At 35.1% G+C, this 15,164-nt stretch overlaps 2 protein-coding genes across 2 annotated transcripts in view; one reads left to right on the forward strand and one right to left on the reverse strand.

Annotated features, from left to right (window-relative positions):
• The window catches only part of LOC127876533 (protocadherin gamma-B4-like), a 194,205-nt gene that overhangs the window by 123,977 nt on the left and 55,064 nt on the right, over positions 1-15,164 (reverse strand). The gene's annotated exons all lie outside the window — the stretch shown is intronic.
• LOC127876562 (uncharacterized) lies at positions 6,454-7,968 on the forward strand. The gene is made up of 2 exons (XM_052421886.1): positions 6,454-6,717; positions 6,929-7,968. Exons 1-2 carry the CDS (start codon positions 6,555-6,557, stop codon positions 7,423-7,425), a joined length of 660 nt encoding a protein of 219 aa, XP_052277846.1. The 5' UTR covers positions 6,454-6,554; the 3' UTR covers positions 7,426-7,968.

The following is a 15,164-nucleotide window of genomic DNA, read 5'->3' on the forward strand; positions in this document are numbered from 1 at the left end:
GGTCACTGTGACCTTGAATGTAAAAATGTTAAAGTTCTTATTTCATGGTATAACTTTGGTATGCTTGGACCTAGAGTCTTCAAACTTGACATGAAGGTTGGCCAGGATTAACAGATGACCACTGGTCATTTCAAGGTCATTCATTTGAAGGTCAAGGTCACTGTGACCTTCAATATAAAAAATGTTAAAGTTGTTATAACTTTGGTATGCTTGGACCTAGAGTCTTGAAACTTGACATGAAGGTTGGCCATAACTAGTTAGTAACCACTGGTCATTTCAAGGTCATTCATTTGAAGGTCAAGGTCACTGTGACCTTGAATGTAAAAATGTTAAAGTTCTTATTTCATGATATAACTTTGGTATGCTTGGACCTAGAGTCTTCAAACTTGACATGAAGGTTGGCCAGGATTAACAGATGACCACTGGTCATTTCAAGGTCATTCATTTGAAGGTGAAGGTCACTGTGACCTTCAATATAAAAATGTTAAAGTTGTTATAACTTTGGTATGCTTGGACCTAGAGTCTTGAAACTTGACATGAAGGTTGGCCAGAACTAGTAAGTAACCACTGGACATTTCAAGGTCATTCATTTGAAGGTCAAGGTCACTGTGACCTTGAATGTAAAAATGTTAAAGTTGTTATAACTTTGGTATGCTTGGACCTAGAGTCTTGAAACTTGACATGAAGGTTGGCCAGAACTAGTAAGTAACCACTGGACATTTCAAGGTCATTCATTTGAAGGTCAAGGTCACTGTGACCTTGAATGTAAAAATGTTAAAGTTCTTATTTCATGTTATAACTTTGGTATGCTTGTACCTAGAGTCTTCAAACTTGAAATAAAGATTGGCCAGTACTAGAAGATGACCACTGGTCATTTCAATGTCATTCATTTGAAGGTCAAGGTCAATTTGATAATGAAATTGATGGAAACTTCAAACAATATGTTACTAATTTGCTAATAAAAAAATTGAGATCAAACTTTCCTAATTGTCAATTCAAGTTCATATTTGTGACCTTAAATGTTATTGTTGTTCATGTATATGCATGCATTCAAAACATAACACAAGGTTTGCTCATGCCTTGAAAAGTACTTACATTTCATTTTGACCTTTGAACAATATTTCAGTAATTTAAGTATTGCATTGACAAAAACACGAAAGGTACTTTCCTGTCATTTAAATCAAAAATCCGGCTTCAATGCGGTCATCTCCGACCGCGGAACTCTTGTATATTTATTGGTTTACAAAACCGGCGGACGTATTGTTTAAAAAAAAACAAAAATAAATAAATTAGATTTGACTTTTTTTTTGTAAACAAAAATTCCAGATCCTACGAAAATGGTCCCAACAGAAATCAGTTTTTTAAACGTTTCGCACTTTAAACATGACATCGCGCACTGAGCGGTCGGGTTGTACTTTGTTTTGGTATTTTACGTTCTTGTATGTGAATGATGTAGATGTATACCAATCTTTTTAATTTTTTTATTTGATTATCATGCCTGAAAATTCAGGTATTTTATTTTTTAGTGTGAACCTTAACTTATACACTATTTTCAAAATATAGAAATGATGCTACTTTTTTGTAATATAATACTTTAACAAAACAGTAACATCCTACCAAATCTTGCAGGATTTTCTTGTGATGGCATAGGTAAAGAAACTTCAGCGTACAGTTTATATAGTATTGACATACCTGTACGCTGAAGTCAACCCCGTATCGAAGGTCAACCAGAGTCGTAACATATTTATGTCACGCTATAAATCAAAGAATGCTCATTTTCTTGGATACATTTCTACATATAATGGTGAATGAATATAAATTACTGCATAGAGGAATATTTTAAGGTTCAAATGTTTCAAATGCATCTTGCAATAGATGAAAATAACTCTCATCAGTCTGAAATTCACAATTTTTACGCCATTGTCGCTTTGTCACGTGAAGAGTTTTTATTTGGATACTTTCGGATCGACCTTGACATTTTATGCTGAAATTGTAAACGTTACTTCGTTTTCTGAAATCTATTATTTGTGATTAACAACTTCCGTCTGGTGGATTATTAGACTGATTTCAGTGTGAATCAGGTAGTTTTAAACAATATTTACTTTGAGTTTGTATTTACACTACAATTTTTTTACAAAACAAGCCAGAATAATCTAAAATACCGGGAAATTTGAAAACACTTGAGCACATGGTATATTACTAAAAATAGAAATAACGTCATATGACTGTGAAATCTCTGGAGATTCGCATTTCAAGAAAGTCTGTCACAGCTGTTTTTCTCAATATGTAAGAGCAGAATAGATAAATTTTAAATGTTTAAGATAGTATTTTGTGAAAGAATATATCAGTTAAATGTGAAAAATGTCAATCTTTCCGATCAAGTGGTTGATTTGGGCCAATAACTGCATTTAAAAGCTGTTTTGGACCGGTCTTTGTTAACTGTCAACTTTTCGGGAATTTCTGGTTGACTTTCCTAATGGGGTTGGTCCATAACTATAAGTCACGCCAGTCAAAAATCATAACAAGAGTTCCGCGGTCGGAGATGACCGCATTGAAGCCGGATTTTTGATTTAAATGACAGGAAAGTACCTTTCGTGTTTTTGTCAATGCAATACTTAAATTACTGAAATATTGTTCAAAGGTCAAAATGAAATGTAAGTACTTTTCAAGGCATGAGCAAACCTTGTGTTATGTTTTGAATGCATGCATATACATGAACAACAATAACATTTAAGGTCACAAATATGAACTTGAATTGACAATTAGGAAAGTTTGATCTCAATTTTTTTTTTTTTTAACATTTTTACATTCAAGGTCACGGTGACCTTGACCTTAAAATGACCAGTGGTCATCTACTAGTTCTGGCCAACCTTCATATCAAGTTTGAAGACTCTAGGTCTAAGCATACCAAAGTATTAACAACTTTAACATATTTACATCCAAGGTCACAGTGACCTCGACCTTCAAATGAATGACCTTGAAATGACCAGTGGTCATCTAAGTGTGCTTGCAAACCTTTACGTCAAGTTTGAGATTCTAGGTCCAAGCATACCAAAGTTATAACAATTTTAACATTTTAACATTGAAGGTCACAGTGACCTTGACCTTCAAATGAATGACATTGAAATGAGCAGTGGTGATCTTCTAGTACTGGCCAACCTTTATGTCAAGTTTGAAGACTCTAGGTACAAGCATACCAAAGTTATAACATGGAATAAGAACTTTAACATTTTTACCTACCAAAGATATAAGAACTTTAACATTTTTACATTCAAGGTCACAGTGACCTTGACCTTAGAATGAATGACCTTGAAATGACCAGTGGTCATCTAAGTGTGCTTGCAAACCTTCATGTCAAGTTTGAAGACTCTATGTCCAAGCATACCAAAGTTATAACAATTTTAACATTTTAACATTTAAGGTCACAGTGACCTTGACCTTCAAATGAATGACATTGAAATGACCAGTGGTCATCTTCTAGTACTGGCCAATCTTTATTTCAAGTTTGAAGACTCTAGGTACAAGCATACCAAAGTTATAACATGAAATAAGAACTTTAACATTTTTACATTCAAGGTCACAGTGACCTTGACCTTCAAATGAATGACCTTGAAATGTCCAGTGGTTACTTACTAGTTCTGGCCAACCTTCATGTCAAGTTTCAAGACTCTAGGTCCAAGCATACCAAAGTTATAACAACTTTAACATTTTTACATTCAAGGTCACAGTGACCTTGACCTTCAAATGAATGACCTTGAAATGTCCAGTGGTTACTTACTAGTTCTGGCCAACCTTCATGTCAAGTTTCAAGACTCTAGGTCCAAGCATACCAAAGTTATAACAACTTTAACATTTTTATATTGAAGGTCACAGTGACCTTCACCTTCAAATGAATGACCTTGAAATGACCAGTGGTCATCTGTTAATCCTGGCCAACCTTCATGTCAAGTTTGAAGACTCTAGGTCCAAGCATACCAAAGTTATACCATGAAATAAGAACTTTAACATTTTTACATTCAAGGTCACAGTGACCTTGACCTTCAAATGAATGACCTTGAAATGACCAGTGGTTACTTCCTAGTTATGGCCAACCTTCATGTCAAGTTTCAAGACTCTAGGTCCAAGCATACCAAAGTTATAACAACTTTAACATTTTTTATATTGAAGGTCACAGTGACCTTGACCTTCAAATGAATGACCTTGAAATGACCAGTGGTCATCTGTTAATCCTGGCCAACCTTCATGTCAAGTTTGAAGACTCTAGGTCCAAGCATACCAAAGTTATACCATGAAATAAGAACTTTAACATTTTCGAGCACGCCGCCCGCCCGCCCGCCCCTCCGCCCCCCCGCCCGCCCGACAACATCAATCTATAAGCCGAGATTTTTTCGAAAAAAATCCGGCTAAAAAGCAACATTTAAAGTTATGGTAGCCAGAACTAGTGATGGCAGAGATTGTATGTGAGAGCATGGAACGACAACTCTGCATAGAGATTGATATTGTATGTGAGAGCAAGAAACGACAACTCTGCGTGGAGATAGGAAAATGATGCAGATTCACGAAAGGACAATTAATGACGAGTTAGATTAAACGCAACGATGCACCTTAATTACTGAAACAACACACAAGGTAACAGCACACTCACTGTCATATGTTTAAACAGCACTATGCTTACCAGTAATTAAAGAAAAGCCTAAAAATTATGTTAATCTCAAGCATAAAATATGGTGTCTTAACGTGGTTATCTATACGATGATGTCCGGTAATCTTGCGCAGTTAAGGGTCAATTGGTTTAAAAACATGTTATTTTATAAATTGGCAACATAATATCTAAATTTATTATGAAAATAAAAAGTTCACGTGCTTATTATCACAAAAAATATCTGATTTATTTAGTGAAGAACTGTCCGATTTGATTTCAAAACAAACATGACTCACCTCATTTTGAAACTATCACAGTGTCCGGTAATCTTGCGCACTTTTTGTAATGACCTCGTTTAGGCAAAACTGTAGACATATGGTGTCCAATTATTGACAAAAACATTCCAGAAAAATATTTTTTTTAAATCAGTTTGTAAAAACATTGAAATTTAATGTGGATTTCTAGTGCAGTTTTTGTTCACTACAAAGCAACAAATAAAATAGTCACTAGTTATAGTGTACACGTAGTACTGGTATGCGTGAAAAAAATGTAAATGCATAACAGGTATAATTTTACCACGATCATGCTTCCATAATTTACCAAAAATATAAAAACTTGGCTATTGCGCATGCAGAGATCCTACCAAATTGGTTTGACAGAATGGCGGGAAATGATGACTATGTCGTCTGATGCGATATATTTTCAATAGCCAAAAATAACATAACTGATCTGATATTGTGCAATGGAATGCTAAATTACACATTGCATTTATGAATTCTTAATTTAAAGCATAAAAACGCCAAAGATTGCAGGGAATTTGTGATTCATCTCGAAGTTATCGTAAGTAGGCCAGTGTTTACGATACATGTATAGGGATTACGCAACCGGTGTTAAAATGTAATGATCGGATTTTCAACATGATTTTATTTTGCATGGAATACGTACCTTTTAAATCAGTTAATTCTTAAAAATGTGAAATTCCATCTTTCATCACTAAAGAAAACCATTAGTCGTTTGCGAAATTTGCAACTGCGAAGTGCGCAAGATTACCGGACGCGCAAGATTACCGGACTTAACTGCCAGTTCTGTGTTGTACACTCAATCAATCTTTGTTTAAATGACATTAAGAATAATTGCACATTTCCTATCTCTTGACTTATCCAAACAAAACCAAATTCAAAATATGTTTACAGACTTCACCCAATTAGTTCTTTCGATTTTGTCATGCCGCTTTGACATAATATATATATAACAATTCCTATGATATCGATCCTCTGTCATACTTATAAATGTACACCAATGTTTAACTGATTTTACATAATGTTCTATACAAATAGGTAATCTTTCACATTCTCCTAACAATGCTACCATTTACAGATTTATTTAAAATGAAGCAAATCTTTACAATACTCGATTTGTACTTTTTCAATAATATCTGATTTTTTTTCATCTCGGATCCATATGTAAGTTTAGGTTTGACCATTGAATGAAACAATTTAAATTATTCCGTATATATGAAAAATATCGAAGGTTTCTTTGATATAATTGAATAGCAAAAATAGATTTTGGGGCATGAGCTGCAAGTTTTTCTTTTGCTGTCCTCCATGATAGTTTAGGCGTAAAAAAACGACCCATATATATGTAGAACAAGAGAGGTGTTCGTCCGAAATACAGTGCCCCCTACTGCGCCGCTTTGAAATAAAATTTCTATTTATCATTTGGAAGGTATAGAAATCATCTCCCTTTAAAGCTTATTACTTACCTTGGATTTTGAGGGGGGGGGGGGGGGGGGGCGTCTCATCAGGGTCTGCCATGTTTGCTTAAAGGAATTTCGGAAATAAATATTCTAAATATTGAAATAAATATACTAGACATCCCTCATTTTGGAAATAAATTGATCCAATTTTGAAGGATGGGAGAGTCCACTGGGCATAAATGGGTTAATTTATATTACAGCCCCTTTCCCACAGCACAAAGACCGCTGACAATCAGAGATCTTGAGAGTGGCAGTTGGGATTTGGTCTTCAGAGGGACGTCCTGCAATAGTCAAAAGATATATCCTGTGTATACAGCTGGTAGGTCATCGACGTAAAGTAGCGTTAAGGGTGTAAACAGTTTCCGTCTTTGTCATATTATACAAACAACGATTTTGAAGAAGATCTGTATTACTTTGCTTTCGCGCTTACGTTTTAAATATAGTTGAAAACACGCTTCTAACAGCAGTTTCCATTCATATTCCAGTTGCACTAGTTTATCTTGATTCAGATGCGTGTTTTGTTTCCTCAGGGACCATCACTTCGAAAATTAAACCTACTGATATGTCGAGATCATACTCGAGCCATTACCGAAGACAGAACCTGGAAAGCATCTGGAGCTCACTAACTCCCCGCTTCATCAAGTTTGCACTGTATAAGGATGGCCTGGACGTTGCCCATATAATCTTTAAAGCAGAGGGAAGAACTTTCACCAACTGGTTTGATAAGGCAAACGTTGTAGCTTCATCGTGGACTGACCTGACCTCAACTGCAACTTATAACTTTTTTTCCATTGTCGGCTACACTGGTGACAATAATGAGCGATGTTTTTTCATTAATAGATCATTTGGTGGTTGCCCTGGAGATATCGGCCACTTTGCGGCCATTGATACGATAAACAGACAATGCTCCATGGATCAGCACGTTTGCTTGCCGCAGTTCATTTACTACGATACCAACTTTGCAGACCTGTGGAACAAGAAGCGTTTTGTGCGAGCTGACTACATGGCAGTTTACATCAGCCGCTAGACCATCGGTTTTAACCCATTTATGCCTAGAGGACTCTCCCATCCTTCTAAATTGGATCAATTTAATTCCAAAATTAGGATGTCCAGTATATTTATTTCTATATTTAAAATATTTATTACAGAAATTCCTTAAAGCAAACAGCACAGACCCTGATGAGACGCCACATCATGCGGCGTCTCATCTGGGTCTACGCTGTTTGCCAAGGCCTTTTTTCTAGACACTAGGCATAAATGGGTTAAATGATCTAGTAAAAATGATGGTATGATGAAGTTGACATGTTATCTTTCGAATTGAGTATGTACTCAGCAAGATTGATATTTAGGGTTGTATCCAAGAGGTTCTTGAAATCAACTAAAATGAATTTATTTCCTAGTGCATATCATCAAATAAAACGATAAAAGGACTATTCCTTGTGTGATCTCTTTCGACTTTATTGGAAATAGTATTTACTAGTCATCCCTAACCCTTGCATGCTGAGAAATTTGTCGTCTGCTAAAAGTTGTCTGCTGAATTTCTAAAATTAACATTTTCTTCGATTTTTTTTCCAAAGAATACTATATGAATAGCAAACAGTTTGGATCCTGATGAGACGCCACGTTCTGTGGCGTCTCATCTGGATCCAAACTGTTTGCAAAGGCCTTCAAAATTCGGTTCCAGCACTGAAAGGGCTAATTTCGGTACCAGACTGAGGGACGCAACTCCATGCGATTTGAAATATTTTGTATTGATATGAGTCGTGTTCTGAGAAAACTGGGCATAATGCATGTGCGTAAAGTGTCGTCCCAGATTGGCCTGTGCAGTCCGCACAGGCTAATCAGGGACGACACTTTCCGCCTAAATTGGATTTTTGCACAGGCTAATCAGGCACGACACTTTCCGCACATGCATTATGCCCCGTTTCTAAGAACGCGCCTGATATTGCTTCCTTGTAATACGTAATGTAAATTAAAGTAAGTTTACGGTTTTCACTTAGCGTGCTAGCTTATGCATGTTTGTGTCATGAATCGATTGAATGTTTCATTTTATTTTAACAACGCAGTTTTTTTAAAGAAAGTGTTTGGTGTCTTTGCATGACAAAATATAACAAGTACTACATGTAATAGTATGTATTATGTTTATGGAAAGTGTAACATTTTGTATTCATGAAAAACTATGTTAATGCTATATAAAACTGCGCTATTATACAGAATTATGACGATTGGTGATTCAATATGACAATGAAAATGTTTCAATAACCCATATAATTCTTAGCATATATGGAACTTGATTAAAAACTACAGAAATTGTGGACAGTAATTCATGCGAGTTCGTCAGCAGTACAACCCTTTCCATCAACACAAATACACGACTCTTGATATTTTGATCAGCGGACACCCTTTGAACTTACAAGCGGCATATCCAATTGTTTTATAACTTAAAGACAATCAGTGTCATCACAGTCTGAAACATGTAGCACACACACACACACGCACACACACACCCGCACACAAATACACGCTCACACATGCATGCACACAAACTTGTTCTAAATTGGGAATAACGACCATGGGCTATCAGAACCCAGAAATTTAAGAATAGTAAATAAATTTAAATAATAAAAATGCTGATCACTTATCAAATAGTGACGTAAATAACGTAAAAGGCGTATACTGGCACAATGAAGTCTAGCGAAATCGATGGACAAAAACTCCAGTCCATCCTCATTGTGCATTACATTCATAACAGGCGTGTTTAAAGCTTAAAAGAAACAAACGTTACATTTACAAACGTGGCATGACAATAGAATAGTTTAACAGTATAACAGGCACATACTTAACATCGTGTTAGAGTCATAACGCCTAACACGTACAACCTTCAACAAATCATTGTACATTTAAACAAATGAAGTTTGATAAAACCCCTTTCTATAGTCCATTAAAAAAAGTCGTAAAACAACACATCCATCGTTATTTTGACAAAAATATGACCAAAAGCCCTTTTGTAGATTCGATGAAAAACACAATGTTGGTCAAAAATTATATTTGTGCAAATAACCCATTAAACCTTACACAGAGACGATTTCTTTTTAGTACAGATCATATTATAATCCCGTACACCGTAAGGAGAGCCAAATTTTAAAGAAATAACTACGAACAAAAATGGCCAAAATAAATACTCTGCAAATGATCAACCTCCGCGCAGAGATTTGACTGGAACCAGCATCAACCTACGCGCAGAAATTTGACTGGAACCAGCATCAACCTCCACGTAGAGATTTGACTGTGTGTGAATATGTAAATGTATACCAATCTTTGTATTTTTTTTATTTGATTATCATGCCTGATTATCATGCCTAATAATTGCCTGACGATAGTTCAGTTATCCCAGTGGAAAAGCCCCTTCTCAAGTAACTATGTGTTTTAAGGTTCATCCTACGTACAACACCATGCTAATACTAGTGTTCAGTGGAAAAAGTTTGATGGTGCATGTTGTTGTTGTGTGCTTGACTTCTGATTGTGTACTTTCTATAAAAATGTCAAGACATACTCCATTTACTGTAAGTAAAACTAAGAATGCACTTAACTTATAGTTTTGATGTTAAATAAAATATTACATTTCAATATAAATTGTTAATTACTTTGGTATAAATTTTGTTGTATAATGACATGGCTTAGGCCTACACAATATGCCAAATATCTGCCAAAGCATGAATTAATTTCACAAATAATGATAGAATGTTGCAAAATTAATTGAAAACTACACCTTATATACAAAAAATCAGAAAGGAATGAACAACGTATGGTACTATCACGGAAATTTACCCAATGCACCATTTCTAACTTGTTACTGATTGTTGGACACACTCGCAACAAAAAATTATGATTCTTTATTGTTTGTTGTGAATTCAAAACATTTTTTTATGTTTTTAAGACATTTAACAGAATACTTTTGTACATCTTTTATGTTTAGACAAAAAACAACTGCAAAAATGACTATTAAGAATAAACTAACATCAATTGACATATAGAATATTACCATTATTAAGTTATATAAAAACACCTTGGCGAAATGTTGTTCATGATTTCATGAACACTTCAAGGCAATCAGGAATTGTTCATGAACCGTTCTCAAAAAGTTCCTGATCTTGGTTCATGAACTTTTGGACATGAACTGTTCTTAAGACACGTTCATGAACAGTTTATGAATTTTTGTTGAACACTTCAAAGTTCATGAACAGTTCTTCATCTAACCATAAATACTTAGTAATGAACATTTCATGAACAATTATTTCTGATGACTTTTCTGAGACAGACTTTGAGGATCCATCATGAATAATTCATGAATTCCTTTGTGCTAGATGTATCACAAATATTTTTGAAAGTAATATTGAAATGTCTAGCATTCTAATCTTGTAGATTTGTGAAACCTGTGAAGTTAGTATGAATATGCATAGTATTTTCACCACTGTAAGTAAGAGTTCTTGACCTGTTCTAGAGAATTTTAAGAACATTTGTACAATAACTGTTCAAGAACTGCCTTCAGGAACAGTTCAATAACTTTTTAAGGACCTTTCCTGTTCTTGAATTATTCTTAAACTATTCTTGAACACTTTAAGAACTTTTTTGAACAACATGTTTCCTTCTGATGTTCTTAAACAGGTCTACACAATGTTTTTGAACATACAGTACAGCCAAAGCGGAACAAACGTATTTCGCGATCCGCGGCGGCAAGGCGAAACGAGTCGATGCCGCGTCAGTCGTTGAAGCCGCGTCAGTATGCGGCGGCAAGTCGCATTTTGCCGCGAAACTTCGCATCTGTCCGCCGAGGCATGCCGCGATCCGCAACATAATGCCGAGTCGATGCGCATCATGAAATAAAAAATCTTTTAAAAAATTATTAGTTACATGTAGTTAACAAATTTTGAAAGAACAATTATAATAATAATTAAAATCATAATAAATTTATTGTGCGCGGATTGTATTAGCATATACTTAAGCATAGCATAGTTAATGTGTCTGGCCAATTATTAAGTTTGTTTCCGCCCGTAGCGTATGTATTTCACACATAAACAAGGTCACGTAATTATGTTTTCGCACATACAAGTGGTCAAGGCTCCAGCATATGGTGGATTTATAAATAAATTTCATGTTGATTCCGCTATTATATTTTAGCTGAGAAAATTAGCAGTTTGAAGCCACATCAATAATCAAGACGGTGACGACGTATTTGTAGTTTTGTTAATTATCAGCTTATTATAACTATTGTTTGAATATGCGTATATAAACACGTTTTATTTTGTTCATATTATACAGTTAATATCGCTACTAATTACCCGATAATCCCGTATATTCCAGTTTTTAAGCAAATGCTGGTAAACATTTACGATACACAAACATTCTCGATATTTCCTTAAGTATCAAATACATTTTGACATTTGTTACTATTTATAGAGATGATGAAATAAGGTCTAATCGGGGCGTTTTTTTTTCTCCACTGAATACGCGATTTACGCCTGACGTGATGTTCATGTATTTATACAACACAAAATACACCCAAACTTTCCAAACAACGTTCTATATGTCTGCATAATTTTCGCGCGCTTTTTATGAAACAAAGGATATTTTAGCACTGTTTATTTGACACTAGAATTTGCCAAAGGACGCGTTAGCATTAAAATTGGGAAGTGTGTTTCCGATAACAAATTTAATAATGATAATCGAACGAAACATAAACAGTTGCGCGTAATTAATTCTACGCTATACATACATGTATGTACATGTAGGTGGATATCTTTTCACTCAATCCGCCGCGTACGTATGCGGCGGATTTACTCCGCGAAAGTACGCGAGGTTAATACAGACTCGGCGTCGTTGCGCGGATCGATGCTGAGTGCCACGGCGATACGCCGCGTGAACACACGATTCGGCCACCGCGGACTAATAATCTGGCCGTGGCGTAGCCGCGGATTATGTTTGTGCCGCTTTGGCTGTACTGTATGATGGACTTTTTAAGAATCCAATATGTTCTTAAAAGGATCTGTCATTGTTCTTGGAAGACTTAAAAGACAAGTTTAAGAACATTTTAAGGACATCTTATTTCAAGTACAGTTTAAGATGAAATCAAGAACTCAAACATGTACATTGCATTGCTGTTTTTACAAAGGAAGAATATTGTGTGCACAGGAAGCTGAAACGGAAGGCACATGGTTTATGTTATATTTGAAAATGTAAGTCTTTCATAAATTACCGGCTGAACTGATCAGCCATTGGTTCCATTTCAAGTTCTTTGGCACTGTAAGTGTAACCATTTCAGGGAAACAAATGATTCTTGAACTGAAAATGAGACTATTCATAATCTTTTCAATACATGAATTATTCATGAACATATAGTGCAAAGTTGTATTATGAAATTTAAAGAGTATTATCAAACCACTTGTATCTCAGTTATTAGTATTATATTTAAATTATTGTTATATGTTGCTATCAATATGTTAAGTGCTAATACAAGACTTGTTTCTTCTTACCCTGACCTGTTTGTTGAGCTTTGGTAACACTTATGATAACCTTTGCATAAATTGACAAATTCTTGTTCATGAATAGTTCATGAACACTTCATGCCACCTCAGTTCATGAACTCTTGAAGAACTATGGTTCATGAACTATTCACTGACAGTCCGTGAACAGAAAATGAGCCATTGAAAAATAGAAGCAAAATGTTAATGAACTGTTCATGAACAGCAAAACCCTAGAGTTTTTCAAGAATTGTGTTGTTCATGAACTGTTCAAGAACACTTCATGCCATTGGTGTTCATGAACATTTCATGCCATAATGGTTCAAGAATAGTTCATGAACACTTCATGCCATAAGGGTTCAAGAATAGTTCATAACACTTCATGCCATTAGGTTTCAAGAATATTTCATGAGCACTTCATGCCATTAGTGTTCATGAACAGTTCATGAACTAAAATTTCAAGAACATTTCACAGACGTGGCTCATTTCCTGTTTACTGACTATTCATGAACAATTCATGAACTCAGTTCATGAACTCAGTTCATGAACTCAGTTCATTAACAGTTCACCAATTATTCGTGAACTGCAGAACAACATTTTGCAGGGGCTGAATATATTTATGCTATCTGTTTAGAGCAGAAATGGCTGTAAGTATTTTTTTTCAAATATATTTTTAAAATACCTATATACAAATGTTAAAAGTATTCAATTTCAAATATTTTCCATTGAGTGAGAATTTCAATACTTTTTCAAGTCACTAAATGAGGCTTAGAACTTGTTCGCTTTTAAAAATAAGTTGAAAAAAGTATTCAGTGCGAAAAGGTTCTAAGTGCCATTTTTTTGCAATATTATTATTTAATATAATATTAAATCTGACCCTATGGCAAAGTATGGGCTTCTTGAATTTACCAATATGGCTCAACACTTCAATGCCTTTCTGCCATCTCCAGAGACCTGTCAGAGTGAGTTTCAGTATTACAAATGTCTTGAAGGGAAATTTCTCTGAAAAAAAAGTTTGCAAAATGCTGTCTGTTTTGGACAGTGGTAGCATGGAAAATGTAAGACTGCTTCTGAAATGTTGTGTGGTTGTACCAATGACAAGTGTTCAGTGTGAACGAGGATTTGGCACTCAGAACCAGATCAAATCAAGATTTCGATCATCCATAAAATAAACAAGAAATATCTTTAAAAAAAGATATACGGCGTTGATTGTGGTCGATGTTTATGAACGACCAAAAGTTATCTCTATGAGATAAAAAGTAGCGGATGCCTTTTTTCTGCGCAGTTCTTAGCTACATAACAAGCAAATCAATTACAGGGTGTTGCGCCAGATTTCGAGGCTTATTTTGCTTTATGTGATATTATTACTCAGATATCTATATTTACAGAATAGAAAAACACAAGAAACACGAAAATAAACGAGTGCATATAGGTCAGCCGGCAATACTCGAATCTTATTTAATTGCATAATTATAGTATAGTGAATTATTGTGCTCATGCTTAAAACTGGTCTAAATGGATAAATATTTCTAATTAACTTTATCAAAATTGGTCCTTATCATGCAAATGTTGAAAACATATTAAAAATCGATTATTGACATACCACAATAATATCGCCGAATATCTTTATTTAGTATCCTTCTGATCAAAACAGACTTCAAGTGCACAAAGTTTACGAGACGGCGTTTATATAAAGATTTCTGCAACTGACCGCAAACTGACCTTGATACCTTGCGGATTGGAATGCAATGCATTAAAGTTAGGTAACAATTCTGCTGCTGAAACGACAGCTTGTTTACGCCAACTGTACACGACCAAGGCAACAGCTGTGCCTAAAATATTGATCGACAAAGCGACTAAACGAACTATTTACTCCATCAGACAAAAATAGCATAGATTCCAATTTTTTCCTTCAATGAAAAGATCGCAACCCCTTCTGCGAACTCCGGTGATGAACTGTATATAAACTCTGACTTTCACACACTGGCCGCGAATTGACCAGAAACATCGCGGGTTGAAATGCAATGCAAGTAAGTACTAAATATGAGAATATAGCCTTTAGTATAAACGCTTTTGCGCTGGTAATTCTCTGAAAATAAAAGGTGAACGCACAAACTGTATTTATGTCGAAAATTGATTGTAAAACTGTTCTATCTATTGAGCCTTTTCATTAGAGATAAAATTGTTTCATGCAGTAAAACAGCGTTACAAAGACGCGGATATGTTTCCAATGTTCTGGTGTTATACT

The sequence above is a fragment of the Dreissena polymorpha genome, chromosome 4 (genome assembly GCF_020536995.1).
Source record: "Dreissena polymorpha isolate Duluth1 chromosome 4, UMN_Dpol_1.0, whole genome shotgun sequence".
In the NCBI taxonomy this organism is placed as follows: Eukaryota; Metazoa; Mollusca; class Bivalvia; order Myida; family Dreissenidae; genus Dreissena; species Dreissena polymorpha.

Excerpts from the sequence above, each read along its gene's own strand:
- LOC127876562 (XM_052421886.1), top strand. The coding sequence starts at position 6,555 with ATGGGAGAGTCCACTGGGCATAAATGGGTTAATTTATATTACAGCCCC. Across the intron at positions 6,718-6,928 it reads ATATCCTGTGTATACAGCTG|GGACCATCACTTCGAAAATT; the intron begins GTAGGTCATCGA and ends TTGTTTCCTCAG.